This window comes from Macaca nemestrina, chromosome X (genome assembly GCF_043159975.1).
Source record: "Macaca nemestrina isolate mMacNem1 chromosome X, mMacNem.hap1, whole genome shotgun sequence".
Lineage (NCBI taxonomy): Eukaryota > Metazoa > Chordata > Mammalia > Primates > Cercopithecidae > Macaca > Macaca nemestrina.
This window is the reverse complement of record NC_092145.1, coordinates 5,035,520-5,056,170: the sequence shown is the minus strand read 5'-3', so window position 1 is coordinate 5,056,170 and position 20,651 is coordinate 5,035,520. Positions and strand designations below refer to the sequence as shown.

At 40.9% G+C, this 20,651-nt stretch overlaps 1 protein-coding gene across 5 annotated transcripts in view; it reads right to left on the bottom strand.

Annotated features, from left to right (window-relative positions):
• LOC105495892 (CD99 molecule like 2) overlaps positions 1-20,651 on the bottom strand; it is a 126,790-nt gene that overhangs the window by 54,447 nt on the left and 51,692 nt on the right. For all 5 annotated transcript variants that reach the window (XM_011765801.2, XM_011765802.2, XM_011765800.3 and 2 more), the window contains exon 2: positions 6,081-6,143. In XM_011765801.2, coding sequence (XP_011764103.1) covers positions 6,081-6,143 — 63 coding nt within the window. The remainder of the gene's footprint in view (positions 1-6,080; positions 6,144-20,651) is intronic.

Below are 20,651 nucleotides of genomic sequence, written 5' to 3'. Positions count from 1 at the left end.
CGTAAACCCGGGAGGCGGAGCTTGCAGTGAGCCGAGATCGCGCCACTGCACTCCAGCCTGGGTGACACAGCGAGACTCCGTCTCAAAAAAAAAAAAAAGAAAGAAAATTAACTGACCATAAATATAAAGGTTTATTTTCAGATTCTCAATTCTGTCCCATTGACCTATGTGATGCCAGTACCACACAGTCTTAATTACAGTACCAAATAGTTCCACACAGTCTTGATTACTTGTGCAGTTCTGCCCTGCAATGCCCAGTTTCTGGAAAAGTCTCATTTCTCTGAAGATCTGCAGGTGCCATTCAAGAGAGAGCAGTGCCTACATGCATGTGGAATCAGTTGTTCTGCCAGAGCCTGAGCTTGCATTGATGTAGAACAAAAAATGTTCAATTTATGCACATTTTTAGAAACTATTAACTACAGATTTTCACGTTGTAAGTCTTTAAATGGGATTTCTTATTCGTAATTGAGATGAGAAGAGTCTACTTATCAAGGACTAAGAATAGTAGGTCAACTTCATCAAAACAGTTAGCTCCTAAAATAAAGAGACCCATTTCTGTGAAGACTTTCTCAAAATGACAAACTCAGAAAAAATTCTTAGCTGCTCAGCAAATGCTTCCCGCAATATGGCACTCTGACCAGGAGTGATTCTCTGTAATATTGTGCTGTACCGAAACAGTAAACAAAACAGGGTGGGTTCCCCCAGGTGTGGTTTAATAATGGTAACTGCTTGGTCTGAATGTATATGTGCCCCCCACCCAGCCCCAAATTCATGTTGAAACTTAATCCCCATACTGATGGTATTAAAAGGTGAGGACTTTGGGGAGGTGATTAGGTCACAAAGGGCACCATTCTCACAAAAGGGATTAGTGCCCCAATAAAAGAGGTTTGAGGTAGCCCTTTTGCCCCTTCTGCCATGTGAGAACACAGCTAAAAGGCACCATTTATGAAGCAGAAAGCAGCCCTCACCAGACACTGAATATGCCAGCACCTTGATCTTGGACTTCCCAGCCTCCAGAGCTATGAGCAATATATTTCTGTTACTTATAAATTATCTAGTCAAAGGCATTTTGTTATGGCAGCACAAATGGACTAATACAGGGCCCATGGTATTCCCAGGGAATGGGGACATTCATAAGAAGTTTTATTTGGCAGAATCAGAAGTGTGTTCCCCCATGAGATGATTACACACACAGAGAGAAAGGAAGAGATAGTGAGAGTGGTGGAGGACTCTGAAAGCAACATGGATGAGCCTTGAAAACATTACACTAAGTGAAAGCAGATAAACATAAAGTCCACATATTGAATGATTCCAATGATATGAAATATTCAGAATAGGGAAGTCCATGGAGACAGAAAGAGATGAGTGGTTGCTTGGGGGTGAAGGGTAGAAACAAGAAGAATTAGGGGATTGGGAAGTGATAGGTAAAGGATACAGTGTTTCTTTTTGAAGTAATAAAAGTGTTCTAAAACAGACTGTAGTGATGGTTGTGCAACCCTGTGAATATACTAGTAAGATCCTGCATGATCTGTCCCCTGACAACTTCTCTGTCTTTTCTCCAGCATTCTCCAAACTCCAGCCACACAGGCTGCCTTCCAGGCCACAGAGTAAACCTGGCTCTTTTCTGCCTCAGAACTCTTACAACTGATCTCTTGGCCTCGAAGACTCCTTCCTCACTTCCTTGCATATTACCTCTCCTCAGAGATGCCTTCACCACTTAATTTAAAGTAACTGCCCCTAATCTTGGGCCCTTGCTATCCCATCACCCTCTTGAATTTGGTTGAAAGTACTCAGCAATATCTGAAAATATTTTAGGTACTGTATGTCTCCTTCCAGAGAAAACAATTCATAAGGGCACTGACCTCTTCCACATTGTTAGGTCTAGCACCTAGCAGCAAGCCGGCACTCAAAAAACATTGGTGAATAAATAAATAAAGGCCATTTATGATACGATCTCTGGCCTAGGTGGTTCAGGGATTTTTAAAACAAGCAGAGGAATGCACAACGTGCAGAGAAGAACATTCTCTGCAAGATAAGTATCTGGACCAAGGTGAGGTAGAGAGGCCTATCTCTTTGAAACCTCAGTTATGAGAAATATAAGCTAAGATAGAAAAAAGGGTGGCAGCATGATGTGGTCTTGTGGGCTGTCATTCAGCCACATACATCACATACAGGTGGTTCTAGAGGTTCCCAGACACACTGGCTGATGGGTGCTGATGAGGAAGATCAGATGGGCCAACACAAGACTCAAAAAGGGATTTTATATATTAAAAAGTCCCTGTCGATTGGAGGTATGATATGCTGAGATTTAAAAAGTTCCCATCAAGAAGTTAACACCTTTATTGAAAGTCTATTTATACTTATCAAATTTGTTTTGATTTTTGGTCCTGTTTGTTTTGGAGATGTTAAATGATTTCATTAAAACCATCACTGCTAATACATTAAGTGTATTTATTTTCCTGAGGATCTTAGAGGCCACCTGCATGCAGAGGACAGCATGAACGCCCAGGAAAGACCTGATAATGCCCAAACTGCTCACCTCATACCGTACACAAAAATTAACTTCTAAGAGATTTATACTTCTAGGTCTATGATCAATTTGGAGTTAATTTTTGTGTATGGTGTGAGGTAACGGTCCAACTTCATTCTTTTGCATGTGGATATCCTATGGTCCTAAGCAATATTTGTTGAAGACTGTTCTTTTCATTTGAATAGGTCTTGGCACCTTTGTCAAAAATCAACTGACCATAGATCTAAGGGTTTACTTCTAGACTCGCAGTTCTATTCCATTGATCTCTAGACAGTAGTCTACTATCTTGATAATTTTGGTCTATAGTCAGTGCCGCAATTGATAAGCGTAAGTTCTCCATCTTTTTCTTATTTTTCAAGATTGCTTTGGCTATTCTGAGTCTTTTGAATTTCCATATGAATTTTAGCGTCAGCTTATCCACTTCTGCAAAAAATCCATCTGGGATTTTGTCAGGAATTGTGTTGAGTCTGTCACTCGATTTAGGTCTGCTTGACTCTTACACCAGAGGTCCAGCCACAGTCAGTCCTTCCAATCAAGTCAGTCAAAGAACAACAGTAAGGCTAATGCTTACTGAGCACTCACCTTGTTCCAAGGACTGTGCTGAGTGCTTCACATGGCTCCTCCCATGTCATCCTTACAATGATCCTAGGAGGCAGGGCTTCTTATTATCTTCATGTAAGAGATAAGGAAACTGAGGTGCAGACAAGTCAGGTGACTTACCCAAGGTGACAGTTCACAAGTGGCAGAGGTAAGGTTTCGACCCAAGAAGTCTGACTCCAAAGCCCTTGACTTTCTCAACTCAATATATAATACAAAGAGATCTTAATAAACCCATTTTTAAAAGGCAAGCAATCTGGCAGAAAAATGGGGGAAGAATGTGAAAATTTACCAAAGAGGCAAATGCAAATAGCCAGTAAATATATGATGCTCCATATGACTACAATCAGGAGAATGCATAATAAGCAATGAGATATTATTTTGCCCATCATATTGGTAAAATATTTTTTATTGATAAAATTCAGTGTTGGCGTGGGTCTGGGAAAACAGGTACTATTATAACAACATCAGTAACAGTGCATAATGGCAAATCCACTTTGGAGAGCAATTTGGCAGAGTTTTTTATAATATAAAATATATATATCTTTGGTCCTAGCAGTCACACTGCACTTGGGCACAAAGAACATGGACAAGAATGTCCGCTGTAGCCCTATTTGTAATTGCATAAAAATGAAATAAACCACGTGTCTGCCAGTAAGGAAATGGCAATATGGGTCATGGCCAAATCCATACCACTGGAACGCTGGTTCCACAAGGTTTGGTTTGTGTGTGATTTGTTCATGGCTGTAGCCCCAAAGCCTAAAACAGTAACTGATAACACAGCTGGCACTCAGACATTTACTGAATGCATACTATGGTATACCATGCAGTGGTAAAACGAATAAGGGGTGTGTGTGTGTGTGTGTGTGTGTATATATATATATATGCACACAAATATGTATGTGTGTATATACTATATGCCTATAAATATATATTTCCTTATTTGGAAAAAGGATCTCTGCAGATGTAATTAAGTGAAAGATCTCAAGATGAGATCATCCTGGATTATCTAGGTGGGCCTTCAGCCCACTAACAAGCATCTTTGTAAGAGAAAGAAGAGAGACACGGAAAGGGGAATACCGTGTGACAATAGAGGCAGAGATTGGAGTGACGCAACCACAAACCAAGGAACACCTAGAGCCACCAGAAGTGGGGAAAGTCAAGGAAAGATTCTTCCCTAGAGCCTTCAGAGAGAATGTGGCCCAACCAACACCTTGATGTAGAACCTCTAGCATCCAGAACTGTGAGAGAATAAAGTTCTGTTGTTTTAAGCCATCCAGTTTGTGGTACTTTCCTAAGGCAGCTGGAAAAAAACCAACATAGACATGTTCTCTAAGGACTTCAATACACATTAAATGAAAGAGCCTCACATCTGTAACATTAAAAAACAAAAAAACCACCAATTTCTATCTATAGATGTACATAACAGCATTGAAAACTAATTGGGATCAACATGCCCCAAACTGACTACAGTAGTTCTCACGGAAGTAGAAGGGAGAAGGGTCAACGGAGACCGTGGCTTTACTTTATAAGTAGTTATCATTTTTTGAAAGAATGGTTTAAGGAGGCCGGGCGTTGTGGCTCACACCTGTAATCCCAGCACTTTGGGAGGCCGAGGCGGGCGGATTGCCTGAGCTCAGGAGTTTGAGACCAGCCTGGGCAACACGGGGAAATCCCCTCTACTAAAATACAAAAAACTAGCTGGGCATGGTGGTATGCGCCTGTAGTCCCAGCTACTCGGGAGGCTGAGGCAGGAGAATTGCTTGAACCCGGGAGGGGGAGGTTGCAGTGAGCCAAGATTGCACTACTGCACTCCAGCCCGGGTGACAGAGCGAGACTCTGTCTCCAAAACAAACAAACAAACAAATAAATAAATAAATAAAGTTAAAAAATGAAAGGAAAAAAAGGAAAATTGATAACAAAGCTTAGCGTTTGAGAAACTACACAGACTCCATTTTAAGAAAAGCCATGACTAGGTGTGGTGGCTAATGCTCATAATCTCAGCATTTTGGGAGGCCAAAGTGGGAGAATCACTTAAGGCCAGGAGTTCAAGACCAGCTTGGGCAACACAGTGAGATTCTGTCTCCACAAAAAAAATTTAAAAATTAGCCAGATGTGGTAGCACACACCTATAGTCCCAGCTACTTGGAAGGCTGGGATGGGAGGATCACTTGAGCCTAGGAGTTTATGGCTATAGTAAAGCTAAGATGGTGCCACTGCACTCCAGCTTGGGCAACAGAGCAAGACCCTGTCTCAAAAAAAAAAAAAAAAAAAAAGCCATTATAAAATCAATCTAAAAGGGGAAACAAATCTTTTATTCACTTTAAAGTAACTTTTTTTCTGAGTTAAGGAAGACAGCCCTTGGAGGCCATTGCTGGTATGTCACACCAGTAGGGGCTATGACTTGAGCTACAGAAAATGATATATCAGTTATCACACATTGTTAGGTATTTTTAACAAAGGATTTAAATATTTGAATTTTATTTTAAATAATATAACTATCCATTTCTTTTCTTTCTTTTTTTTTTTCCTTTTTTTTTTTTTTTTTTGAGACAGAGATCTCGCTTCATCATCCAGGCTGGAGTGTAATGGTGTGATCTCGGCTCACTGCAACCTCCACCTCCCGGGTTCAAGCAATTCTCCTGCCTCAGCCTCCCGAGTAGCTGGGATTACAGGCATGCACCAACACACCCGGCTAATTTTGTATTTTTAGTGGAGACGGGGTTTCACCAGGTTGGCCAGGCTGGTCTCGAACTCCCAACCTCAAGTGATCCTCCCGCCTTGGTCTCCCAAAGTGATGGGATTACAGGCATGAGCTACTGTGCCCAGCCACTATCCATATTTCATCTGATGAAGTAAAATATATTGTTTTTCTTGCGCATATATTCTGAGTGGACGATACACATTAATCACTGTTGTTTGTTTTTAATAGTTTGTTTGATCTACTACTCACGCTTTATTGAGGAAGTTTCTTTCACTGCATCCTCCAGGTTAAAATCATCAAAGTCCCCAGATCCTAAAAGTTAAAAAAAAAAAAAATTAAACTATCTTTGCATAAAATAAAGTAATAATGAAATACTCCCTAGAAATGGTCATTTCCCTTTAGAAAGTGAAGGAATAACAAAAGGTATTCCATGCAAATAAAAACCCAAAGTGAGTGGTGGTAGCTATACTTATATCAGACAAAATAGAGGTCAGTATTGTTAGCAAACTAATATAGGAACAGAAAACCAAGTACCACATGTTCTCACTTATAAGTGGGACTAAACGATGAGAACACATGAACACATAGAAGGGAACAACACATACTGGGGCCTATTGGAGGGCAGAGGGTAGGAGGGGGAGAGGATGAGGAAAAATAACCAATGGGTACTAGGCTTATTACCCAGGTGAGGAAATAATCTGTACAACAAACCCCCATGATACAAGTTTACCTATATAACAAACCTGCACATGTATCCCTGAACTGAAAATAAAAGTAAAAAAAAAAAAAATCGATTTTTAAAGTCAAAAACTGTAAAAGGAGACAAAGGAGGTCATTATATGCTAAAGGGGTCAATTCATTAAGAAAGTATAACAATTGTAAATATATACACACCCAACATTGAAGCACCTAAATATACAGAGCAAATATTAATAGACTTCAGTCTACTGAGTAGTAAACTTAACCAAGGAGGTAAAAGACCCATACCTCCTAACCTGTACCTTGAAAACTATAAAACGATGAAAAATTAAAAAGACAAATGAAAATATATTCCATGTTCGTGTATTAGAAGAATATTGTTAAAATGTCTATACTGACCAAAGTGATCTACAGATACCATGTAATTTTTAATCAAAATTCCAATGTCATTTTTCACAGAAATGGAAAAAACAATTCTAAAATTTGTATGGAACCAGAAATGACCCCCAATAGCCAAAGCAATCTTGAGCAAAATGCGCAAAGCTGGAGGCATCACACTTCTTGATTTCAAAATATATTGTAAAGCTATTGTAATCAAAACAGCATGGTACTGGCATAAAAACAGACACATCAACTAATGGAACAGGATAGAAAGCACCAAAATCAAATCAAATATTTACAGTTAATTGATCTCCAACAATGACAGTCTCTTCAGTAAATGATGTAGGGAAACTGGATATCTACATGTGGAGGAATGAAACTGGACCCCTATCTCATACCATATACAAAAATTAACTCAAAATGAATAAAAGACTTAAACGCAAGACCTGAAACTGCAAAGCTACTAGAAAAAAACACAGGGAAAAAGTTCCACAACATTAGTCTGGGCAACCACTTCCTAGATAAGACTCCAAAAGCACAGACAACAAAAGTGAAAGTAGACAAATGAGACTGAATGAAACTAAAAACTTTCTGCACAGCAAAGGAAACAACAGAGTAAAAAGACAACCCATGGATTGGGAGAAAATATTTGTAAACCATACGTCTGAAAAGGGGTTAATATCCAAAATATATAAGGAATTCAACTCAATAGCAAGAAAACAAATAACCCAGTTAAAAATGGGCAAAGGAGCTTCTCAAAAGAAGAGATATGAATGGCCAACGGGTATATGAAAAAATGCTCAATATCTGTAATCATCAGGGAAACACAAATTAAAACCAAAATGTGGGCCGGGCGTGGTGGCTCATGCCTGTAATCCCAGCACTTTGGGAAGCCGAGGCAGGCAGATCACGAGGTCAAGAGATTGAGACCATCCTGGCCAACATGGTGAAACCCCGTCTCTACTAAAAATACAAAAATTAGCTGGGCGCAGTGACATGTGCCTGTAGTCCCAGCTACTCGGGAGGCTGAGGCAGGAGAATCTCTCGAACCAGAGATGCAGAGGTTGCACTGAGCTGAGATCTCACCACTGCACTCTAGCCTGGTGACAGAGTGAGACACCATCTCAAAAAACAAAACCAAACAAAAACAAAAACAAACAAAAATGTGATGTCATCTTACATCTGTTAGAATGGCTATTATCAAGAAGACAAATTATATTTGTTGGTGAGGATATGGAGAAAAGGGAACACTTGCACATATTGTTAGGAATGTAAATTAGTATAGCCATTTCGGAGAATGGTATGGAGGTTCCTCAAAAAAACAAAAAATAAAATTATCATATAATTCAGAAATCAATCCCAGTTCTGTGCATGCATTAATATCCAAAGGAATGCCAGGCGTGGTGGCTCTCGCCTGTAATCCCAGCACTTTGGGAGGCCGAGGCGGGCGGATCATGAGGTCAGGAGATCGAGACCATCCTGGCTAACACGGTGAAACCCCGTCTCTACTAAAAATATAAAAAATTAGCCAGGCGTGGTGGTGGGCGCCTGTAGTCCCAGCTACTCAGGAGGCTGAGGCAGGACAAAGGCGTGAACCCGGGAGGCGGAGCTTGCAGTAAGCCGAGATCGCACCACTGTGCTCCAGCCTGGGCAACAGAGCGAGACTCTGTCTCAAAAAAAAAAAAAAAAAAAAAAAAACCAAAAGAATTGAAATCACTATTTTGAAGAGCTATATGTACTCCCATGTTCATTTTGGTTTTATTTACACTAGTGAAGGTATGGAAGCAACCTAAGTGCCCATCAACAAATGAATGGATAAAGAAAATGTGGTACATATATAAACGGAGTACTATACATCCTTTAAAAAGAAGGAAATTGTGTCATTCATGACAATGTGGATGGAACTGAAGGACATTATGCTAAGTGAAATAAGCCACACACAGAAATACAAATATTGTATGATCTCACTTAGATGTGGAATCTAAAAAAGTTGATCTCACAGAAACAGTAGAAAGGTAGCTAACCAGAGGCTGAGGGGAGGGAGAGGTATGGGGAAAGGGAAAGTGTTGATTAAAGAATACAAAGCTTCAGTTAGACAAGAGGAATTAAGTTTTAGCAACCTACTGCACTGCATAGTGACCACAATTAATAATAATGTATTATATACTTTTTAATTGCTAATAGACTTTTACCATTCTCACTACAACAAAATAAGCTTGTGAGATAATGGATATGTTAGTTAGTTTGAATGAATCTTACTACAATATATACACAGACCAAAACATCACATTGTATCCTATAAATATATACAAAGATTATTTGTCAATTAAAAATAAATGTTAAAAATGATTTTTATTAGCCAGGCATGGTGGTGCACGCCTGTAGTCCCAATTACTTGGAAGGCTGAGGAAGGAGGATCACTGGAGGCTAGAAGTTTGAGGTTACAGTGAGTTATGACTGTGTATTGCTCTCTAGCATGGGCGACAGAGTGAGGCCCTGTCTGTAAAAAAAAAAAATGATAACAAAACAAAGATTTAAAAATTTGTCTTTGTATGAAACAAAATAATACTGAAATTCTCTCCTGAAATGTTCATGGTCCTTTAGACAGTGTCATGAATGTAACTCCACAAAAGGGAAATCTGTCAAAGCCACCCAAAGATATACTGAGCTGATAGCCTTCCTCAACCTATCTATCCCTATCAAAAATAAAAATAAAAAAATAAAAACAAAACAAAACCCCAAGCTTCAGTCCACTAGAATGTTGAAGGCTCAGGTGTTTGGAACATGAAGTACTATCTCACAGAAAACCTTCTCCATAGAGAAGTAAGAGGGGTCATTGGAGCCCACAGCTCCACTGATGAGGGGCCAAGTTCTCCCACCCCACCCCAGGTCTCACAAAGGCTACTCTATATTTTGTCAATCCAGGGTACCTTCTCTCCGATCGCCAGCACCCCACCTAGACTAGAGGCTCTGACTAATCACACATAACTGAAAAAGCTCTGGAGAAAACGTTTTCACAACAGAATTTGTCCTCACAAGTGGACCCATCTGCCCAACCCAGTGTCCTACTGAACTTGATAGCTAATGTTCCCTCTAGATGCGCACGTAGTTTGTCATAAGGGTGTATAGCTTATTAGTTCTCAAGCAAACCATTATGCATGCATACTGGAATTGACCAAATAAGTAAATGGATAGGGGATGGTGGGAGCCAGGTTTCTCACTATGAGAGAGAGGTTACAGATAACAGAGGCAGGCTAAAATGACCCATATAAAAATGGATTAGAGTAGGAGACTTTAAGCTAAGCACGAAATCGTATTTAGCTTAATTTTTTTTTTTTTTTTTCCTGAGATGGAGTTTCGCTCTTGTTGCCCAGGCTGGAGTGCAATAGTGCAATCTCAGCTCACCAGATTCAAGTGATTCTCCTGCCTCAGCCTCTCAAGTAGGTGGGATTACAGGCGCCCACCACCACACCCAGCTAATTTTGTATTTTTGGTAGAGACGGGGTTTCTCCATGTTGGTCAGGCTGGTCTCGAACTCCTAACCTCAGGTGATCTGCCTGCCTCAGCCTCCCAAAGTGCTGGGATTACAGGTGTGAGCCACCATCCCCGGCCTAGCTTAATATTAACATATAGTCATACGTTGCTTAGCGATGGGGATATGTTCTGAGATGTGTTTGTTAGACTTCTACCATTTTGTTGTGCAAACATCATAGGGTGTCCTTACACAAATCTAGATGGTGTAGCCTACTACAAACCTAGGCTGTATGGTAGAGCCTATTTCTCCTAGCCTAGAAACCTGTATAGCATGTGACTGTACTGAATACTGTAGGCAACTGTAACACCATGGTATTTGTGTATCTAAACACAGAAAAGGCACAGTAAAAATAAAGTATTATAATCTTATGAGACCAACATCGTATATGTGGTCTGTCAACCAAAATATCACCACGTGGCACATGACTATATACAGATAGCTATATACAGAAATATTTATAGACACGAGTATATATATGGGTTAGTATAAAGACATATATTTCCTTGCTCTGTCAACTGAGAGGGGCTGGAAGCAACACCACCCTGTAGCAATGAGCACATCTAGCACCCAGGTCTTCGTCTCTAATCCTACTCTCCAATAAAGGGAACCAGGGCTCCTTGACTGATTTGACTGTGACAGAAAATATATAAGATGAGCTTGAGTTTTGAAGCATCTTGAGGTGCCAGGAAGTAAGGAAGTTTTTTTGTTTGTTTGTTTTGTTTTGTTTCTTGAGAGGGAGTTTTGTTCTTGTCGCCCAGGCTGGAGTGCCATGGCACAATCTTGGTTCACTGCAACCTCCGCCTCCCAGATTCAAGCAATTCTCCTCTCTCGGCCTCCCGAGTAGCTGGGATTACAGGTGCCCAACACCATGCGTGGCTAATTTTTGTATTTTTAGTAGAGACAGGGTTTCACCATGTTGGCCAGGCTGGTCTCAAACTCCTGACCTCTAGTGATCCACCCACCTCAGCCTTCCAAAGTGCTGGGATTACAGGCGTGAGCCACCGCACCCGGCCTGCAAGTATTTTAAAATCACATCAATTGGTATCTGTCAAAGGGGCACAGGAATCAACTGAAAGAGCTCCCGATGGCTATGGCTAGAACAAATTTTTAAAGACTTTTTTCAGGACGGATATAGCTGGAACAATTTAAAGAACAAAATAAAATAGTATTCGGTTATAACCCAAAGTATAAAATAAGTATACACAAGTCCATGCTGAATGAATAAGTGATGACATAAATAAACAAAAGAGAGGGAATAGACAAATCTCTCATACAGAATAATTCAAATTCATTTCTGTAGATATCTGTCTCTCCTGGAGTATTGGCCACACACAGTAACTTCCTTCCAAAGATTACAGTATGATAAAGGGGGGATAAAAAAGCTTTACTCTTTACAGAGGAGAAACCTGACAAACACTACCTAAGCCAGGTGACCAAGGTCAACATGTACAATGATGAGTCCTGTTGACAGTATGTTCCCTTGATATAATGTGACAGGATGTGATGCGCATGGCACTTTGCCTATGTGGTCTTTCTTTCAAAACCCCATAACTCCAGTCTAATCATGAGAAAAACATCAGATAAATCCTGACTAGGGGGTGCTGTACAAAATACCTGACCAATCTTCAAGATCATCAAGGTCATTAAAACCAAACAGAGTTTGAGAAACTGGTATAGCCTGAGAAGCTTAAGAAGACGTAATGACTAACAGTCATGGGATTAGATTAGATCCTGGATTGGATTCTGGAACAGAAGAGGACTTTAGACAGAAACTGAGGAAATCTGAATAAAGTATAGACTTTAGTTAATAACAGTACATCTATACTGGTTCATTAACTGTGACAAATGCATCCTACTAATATAAAATGTTAATAGGGAAAACTGGATATGAAGCATATGGGAACTCTGTCCTAGCTTTGCAATTTTTCTGTATACCTAACTGTTCCAAAATAAAACTTTAAAAAATCAATTTCCTATAGCAAAAACAATTAGGGGCAACTGCTAAATGAAGAGATATAGCATACACAACCTCGAAACCATTTAAGGGGAAAAAAATAAAAGGACAACAGGAACAACCAAAACTCAAGTCAACCCAAAAGTCACCAGAGGTAAAAATAAAAAAAAAAAAAAGAAGCAGCAGCAGCAAGGACTATGTTAAATAGAAAACAAACTTTTTGGGTTTCTTTTTTGTAGAGATGGAGTCTCACTATGTTGCCCAGGCTGGTGGTCTCCAACTCCTAGTCTCAAGCAATCCTCCCGCCTTGGCCTTCCAAAGTGTTGGGACTACAGGCGTGAGCCACCATGCCCAGCGGAAAACATGAACTTTAACATAGGAATATGTATAATCATATCAGTAAAAAAACAAAAAGGGGGGGTATAAATAGGCTAAAACTTCCATTAAAAGACAAATGAGATTAAAAGATATCTAACTATAGGCTACTGATAAAATATACATTTAAAACAAAATGGCAAAAAAAAATAAATGTAGAGAATGAAGAAATATATACCAGGCAAACACTAACAGGAAGGAAACAGACATGATATTAATATAAAATAAAATTCAAGACCCAAAGCTCAAAGCAGGAAAAGAGCAATATTTTATGGAAATAAAGCATATAATATACCAGTAAATAAAAGTTATGGCACTTAAAAACCTAGCTTCCAAAATTCTAAGGGAGACTTTTGCTTCTTGCTATGAGGGAATAACTGGGATCAGACCCGCCTTTCCACTGTAAATCATAAAATGAACAAAACACATGAGGCAAAATCAGCACTGAACAAGAAAGTAGTGAGAGCTTGCAATCCTTGAGATTAGGGAAATTATAACAGCTAAATCCAACAGGTGATCTTGGATTGGATCCTGAACTTATAAAGGCCATTATTGGGACAATCAGCAAAGTTAAATTAGGTCTGTAGACCAGATAGATGATAATACTGATCACTGTCAATTTCTGGTCTCGATGGAAATACTGTAGTCAGGAGGAGGGTATCCTTGTTTTTAGAAATTGCATACTGAAGTATCAAGAGGTAACAGGTATAGGCTTGGTGCAGTAGCTCATGCCTGTAATCCCAGCACTTTGGGAGGCTGAAGCAGGAGGACTGCTTGAGCCCAGGAGTTCAAGACCAGCCAGGGTAACATAGTGAGACTCCGTCTGAACAACAACAACAACAAAATTTAAAAATTAGCTACCAGGTATGGTAGCTCATGCTTATAACCCCAGCACTTTGAGAGGCTGAGGTGGAAGGACTCCTTGAGCCCAGGAGTTCAAGACCAGCCAAGGCCACATAGTGAGACCTCGTCTCTACTAAGAATCAAAAAAACTAGCTGGGTGTGGTGGTGCATGCCTGTAGTCCCAACTACTCTGGAGGCTAAGATGGGAGGATCACTTGAGCCCAGGAGGTCAAAGCTTCAGTGAGCTATGATCATACTACTGCACTCCAGCCTGGGCAACAGAGCAAGACCCCGTCTCAAAAAAAAAAAAAAAAATTAGCTGGGCATGGAGGCACATGCTTGTACTCCCAGCTACTCTGGAGGCTGAGGTTGGGGAATCACTTGAGCCTGGGAGGTTGAGGCTGCACTGAGCCTTGACAATGCCATTGCACTCTATCCTGGGTGCCAGAGGGAGACCCTACCTCAAAAACAAAACAAAAAAAGAAAAGAAAAGAAAAGAAAGAAGGAAAGAAGGAAAGATGGAAAGGGATCTAATGTTTGCAACTGATTCTGAAATGGTTCAGGAAATTCATACACTCACACACACACGGACGTGGGGTGGGGAGAACACATACCCATACAGAAAATGTGATAAATCTAGAAAATTTAGGTGAACAACATATATAAACTCTTTTTTTATTTTGAGACAGGGTCTGGCTCTGTCACCCAGGTTGGATTGCAGTGGTGCATTCATGGCTCCTGCAGCCTCAACCTCCTGGGTTCAAGCGATCTTCTCACCTCAGCCTCCCAAGTAGCTAGGAACACAGGCACATGCCACCATGCCTAACTTTTTTGTATTTTTTGTCGAGATGGGGTCTCACTATGTTGCCCAGGCTGGTCTCAAACTTCTGAGCTCAAGCAATCTGCCTGCCTCAGCCTCCCAAAGTGCTGGGATTACAGGTATGAGCCACCGCACCCAGTCAAGAACTCTTTGTATTAATAATAGACATTATAGGGACAATTGTTAAAACTTGGATGGGGTCTGAGGATGAAGTGGTAATAATGTATCAAGGTTAGTGTCCTGATTCAATGGCTGCATTGTACATATGTAAGAAGATGTCCTTATTTGTAGGAAATGCACTCTAATATATTGGGGGTGGGGGTGATAAGGTATTAGGTAACCAATTTACTCTCAAGTGGCTTGGTGGGAAAAAAAAAAAGTTCCTTGCACTGTACTTGCCGATTTTCTGAAAGTTTATAATTATTTCAACATTAAAAAATTAAAATATGCAAATACTTCAACCCAGCAGTTCCATTTCTAGGTACCTGTTACAGAAAAATACTAGAAACATGTACCCAAAGAAGTATAGACAAGGATGCTTATAACAGGAAAAAGAAATGGAAACAGCCCAAGTGTTCAGCGAAGATGAATGGTGAAATGAAATACGGTTCTTCCATACAATTAATGATTGTGTAGCTGTTAAAAAGAATGGGATAAGCCTATAATAGTGACATGCGAGAGATCTCCACAATACACTAATAAATAAAGCAAAGTGCAGAGAAGAATTTTTCCATTTGTGTGTGTGTATCCATATCTATATCCACAAACATCTTCTGGAAGTTTACACACGGAAACTGGTAACAGTAGTTATGTTTAGGGAATGAGAGTAATGGTCAGGGGAAGGGAGAGGGAGCATTTTACAATTAATTTAAACTCTTCTCTGCCTTTTTGTTTTCGATCCATGTACGTGTATTTCTCCTAAAAGTTCTGCATCAATCCCTCCAAAGCCATAAACCTACCATCTCACTGGGTCTTCCTTCAAATCTCTATCTCTGCTTCCTCACCCAAGAATTGCAAAAATAGGTTCCCTGAAATTACATCTTACACAATAATAAGACGTTTTTAGCCTCAGCCATTCCCCCTACCGCTTGCTGATACATCCTGCTACAGGTCATCAGGTAAATATGCTAAGAGGAACATCACACAGTGTTGTGCTATGTACGCATCCCTTGTTGACCTTGGATTCAACAGACTCAAACTATCTGTGGATAAAACCAATTTCAATCTAGATCCTGAGCTATTAAGATGTCTTCTAAGCCCACAAGCAAGCACAGCTGCTAAAATCAAGTTCAGAAGAAATATTCTCAGGAGACATAATGCACCTCAAAAGGTGCAAAACAGTGTCATTTTCTATACCCCTTCTATGCAATCTATTAACTAAACTCAGTTTTGGATGCAGGCAGACCACAATCCTCTGTGTTAGTGACACAGACTAACCCTCTGGCACCAACACGCATTAGAAACAGCTGATTCACCACAGGCTCAATTCACAACCCCCAATCCCTGTATCTGGGCAGCCAGTATTCAAGTATTCAGCAGAAAATTACTTCCACTGCAGAGGGCCACCAAGAATTCCTTTTAATGTAAAAAGCACGTAATGAGCTGGTAATACTTGTCTGAAAACGTCCTTTGGAAATGTTGCCCACGGACTTGTGCATGTCCTTGAGAAGATTAATTTCATAAGAAAAGTGCTGTTTCTACCCACAGACACTCCAACAGCCAAAGTCTGTCTTGGAGTAGATTTTGTCCCTTTGGGAAGGAACACAAGCTTGACCTCAAGTTGCAATTTGACCCAACAGGACTGGCATCTAAAGCTAAGGCTAAGGGTGCACTTCAATAAAGGCTGTAAAACAAGGCACAGCTGCCCTTGTTAGAGAATGCCACCCTGAATTGGCTGTGATCCAGCACCTACCAATACCTGATTGAAACGTCTGATCCTTGAGAGAGACCATCTGATGGGCCCCTTAAGGAGCCTTTCATTTGGATTTGATTAATCATTCCCTCCTCTGTTGTTGCTATCCACTCCACTGAGTTCATCCTGAAAGTACAGCCATTCCAGTTAAGTGTTTTTGTGTGTCCTCTCTATAGACTCGCCCCACTTAACATGGTAGCCACTAGCCACATGTGGCCTTTTAAATTAAAATTAGCATTCGATAATTTTTAAAAATTCTGCTCCTTTATTGCACTAACTACATTTCAACGCTTCATAGCCATATGCAGCTGGTAACTACTGTGTTTGACAGCGCAGATAAAGAACATTTCCATCATCACAGAAAGTTCCATAGGACAGGGCTGCTCTAGACAGTGAGCTGCCTGAAGCAGGGACTGGCACTTGGTAATCTCCATGCCAACACCACACACAGACCCGGCAGCAAGAAAGCATTTCCTAAAGGTGTGTCCATTTTGATTATCAAAACTCTGTCACCAGTAGACACTGCCTGATATTACCTTGTGACAAAATCCATTTGGATTTCACGCCAAGAGCAAGCATTTCTGCAGAGGAATGTGTCTGCTGCCTGCTGCTGGATTAATAACTGTAGAGGCAACTGGGACCCCAGGCTGCCAAAGATTTCAGACGCAAAGTAGGGATTCCAGCAGGGAGACTGGCACCTCTCAAGTGGCCAGTTACATCTATCTCCCCTGCTCTCTAAGGATGGTTTCTATTCTACCTTTTTCCTTTGTACAGGTAAGCAGTTTACAATTTGGGGGGAAGATGGGCCAGTATAAATCCTAAGTGAATGAATACTCACCTAAACTGCATCGGTTTTTTAATTTTAAAATCCTGACCCTTTTCTGGGCTGGACACGGTGGCTCACGCCTGTAATCCCAACACTTTGGGAGGCCGAGGCAGGCGGATCACAAGTCAGGAGTTCAAGACCAGCCTGGCCAACAGAGTGAAACCCCATCTCTACTAAAAATACACCCGTAATCCCAGCTACTTGGGAGGCTGAGGCAGGAGAATCACTTGAACCCAGGAGGCAGAGGTTGCAGTGAGCCAAGATCATGCCACTGCACTCCAGCCTGGGCAATGCAGCGAGACTCTGTCTCAAAATAATAATAATAATAACAATAATAAAATAAATAATAAAATCCTGACCCTTTTCTGTGGATGAGTAAGAAAGCATACCAGGGACATCTTAGTCTGGTAAATCATAGATGCATCATCTCAGGATTTTCCATTTCTCTGCCTTAATGGAGTCTAAGTACTCACACTATCCCTACATTTGTCCAAGAAAGCCAGGACGCCACTCACCTGCCTGTCATCTGGGCTAGTGCCTGCATCTACACCACAACTTCAAGAGAACAGAGCTATTTATCAAAAAGGAAACCAACTTGATCAATGGTGAGATCAATTAACAAATGCAAACAAGGCCCACTATAAGATGGACCAGAATCAAAGTTGGACCTGAGGGATTGAATCATGACCCAGCAAATGTGACAGTGGCACAAGCCTCTAGATCACTTGGGTTCAAGGAATAACACTCAAATCAGTCCCAGTAGATTGAGTCTGCTAATGGATGGGTGGGGAGCACAGCTTGATTCAACTTGAAACGAGCCATTTAATAAGAATGTTTCACCATCATATGATAAAGACCTCACCTGATGCAGCTGCTTGTCAAGTCTTGCCTCTCCCCTGCCCTCTGGCCGGTCAGAAAAACCACTTCACACCTCCCTGTCTACCATGGAAACATTCCTGGACGCTGCTTGTGGAAAATCTATGCGACAAACTCACTGGTATGTATGGCCAATTTTACAAATGTCTCTTTGGTGGAAACAACTTCTCTCCCTTAACACAAACAAGTAGGTGTCCCTCTCCCACCTTGTGCTGGAGAGGGTGGGGCCAAACCAAAAATGCTAGTTGTTAGTCCCCAGTTTCCCTGAATGTTTGCACCACTTTAACTCTTGTTACCTCAGTCTAGATTTGAACACATTTGTCTTGATGAATTTATGCTTTCACACCTCAAAGCATGCTGAGTAATTAATATCCTCTGGGCTTGCTAAGCACTGCAGCATTGCAAGTGAACGTGAAAATGGCTTTCCTCTTATTCTGATTGCTAAATGGATTTAGCTATTGCCACCTGAGCTCCAAATAATTTCATGAATAAATGTAAATCACTCCCAGAGAGGACAATAATGACATGAAGCATTTCAGTCCACAACAGCCACTGCCACCAATCCACCTGCAGTGGCCATAAGAACTCTGACCCCGGCACTGACAGGGCACGCCTCCTCTAGTTACCCACTATAGGAAGGAAAACATGGTAAATAAGGGGACACTGAGATGCAAGCGCCACGGGTAAAAGTCCTAAAGTGCTTTTACATATTCCCAGGAAGTATCTAAGCGTCCGTATGTAGAAGGTTGTTTAATTTAAATGCAGGGGAGGGATTTTTTTTTTTTTTTTAATAAATTGTATAAGTCACTTTGTTGGTGAGTTTGTAATCGTAAGGCCAATTTCAATCTTCCTTTACACAGAAACGTAAATGTCTACAATGGTTGTTCACAAGGAAATCCCAAATGTGCTTCAGATGCCTGCAAGGATAACCTTTTCCAAGAAGTCAGAGCTGAGAGCTAGGGAACTACTTAGCAAAAGAAAAATGGAGTGGGCGCCAGGGGCTAGGGAGTGAAGGGAATGAAGACTGACTGCTAGAGGCTGAAGGGCATGGGGTTTCTTTTTCGGGTTGTGAAATGTTTTCTAGAACTAGATAGTGGTGATAGTTGCACAACATAATGAGTATATTAAACACAGAGTCGTAGGCTTTAAAATGCTGAATTTTATGTTTTGTGAATGATGCCTCAATTTTTAAAAAATGGTGTAGTGTGTCTCCATATACTGTCCCTGGCATTCCACTCTGTGAGGGAGTGCCCTCGGACCTCAGAGATCAGATGTCAGAGATCAGAGATCAGCCCAAGAGCCACAGTGGTTAATCATTAGGTAGCAGACACAGAAATTGCCCCAAAGCCAGAAGATGCAAGGTCTTGTCCCAGACTGCCACTCACGGACTGGGGGTCCTAGAGCAATCACTTGATCCCATAGGAGTGACCTGTTCCCCATACGTAAAATGAAAGTGTCATACCTGATTACTCCTCCTCCCATGGTATAAGGTGGATGGCATGATAGAAATAAAACTAGCAAAGACAAATAAGGTGCTGTCATGATGTGTCATGAGGCTTAGGGTCCCATGATAGCCCTATGACAAGTGGCACATTGCTCTCAGGGCCACAGTGTCTGTGAAGCAGTGCAAGATACTAAGTGCTTTGTTAACTGGGTGTGGTGGCTCATGCCTGCAATCCTAGCACTTTGGGAGACTGAGGCGGGCAGATTACCTGAGCTCAGGAGTTCTAGACCAGCCTGGGCAACATGGTGAAACCCTGTCTCTACTAAAAATACAAAAAAAAAGCCAGGCATGGTGGCACGTGCCTGTAATCCCAGCTACTTGGGAGGCTAAGGCAGGAGAATCGCTTGAACCCGGAAGGCAGGGGTTGCAGTGAGCCAAGATTGTGCCACTGCACTCCAGCCTAGGCAACAGTGCGAGACTATCTCAAAAAATAACAAATAATAAAAATAATTTAAAAATAAAAATAAAAGATACTACATGCTTTGCAAAAGGTGACAATGCTGGTATCATACACAGAATTGGGGCCAAGGTTTCCAAACTCTGGTCAAAGGCTGTTCTAGGGCAACATATGAGGATATCAGCACTGGTGACCAGCTTTGGAGCCAAACAGGCAGGATGCTCTGCCACTTAGCAGGAGAAACACCTTGTGCAAGGGACTTGACAGCGCTATACTTCAGTTTCCTCAGCTATAAAATGGAGATAACAATAGACCCTATTGAGTCAATGTTAGGATTAAATAATCATTATATATAAAGCATTTAGCACAATATGTGACGTAGGAATTCCTCAAATGTTAACTAATATTATCATTAAATTTGGTATTAAGTAGAATCTACTAGTAAGTAGAAGGTCTTCAATAAATATGCATGAGTAAATGGCTTATAAGAGACTCATTAAAATGTTCAAAAGCTTAATGGATGAAGAGAGAACAAAGCCACACTCTAAACTCACCCAGTGTTTGATGAGCCTTTAGATTCTACTGATGTGACATAAGTTTGGGAAACTGAGGCACAAGAATGTAAGTGATTTGGACAAGGCCACCCCAAATCAGTCTGTTGATTAATAACAAATGCATATGGTATTGCCTTCCCCTGA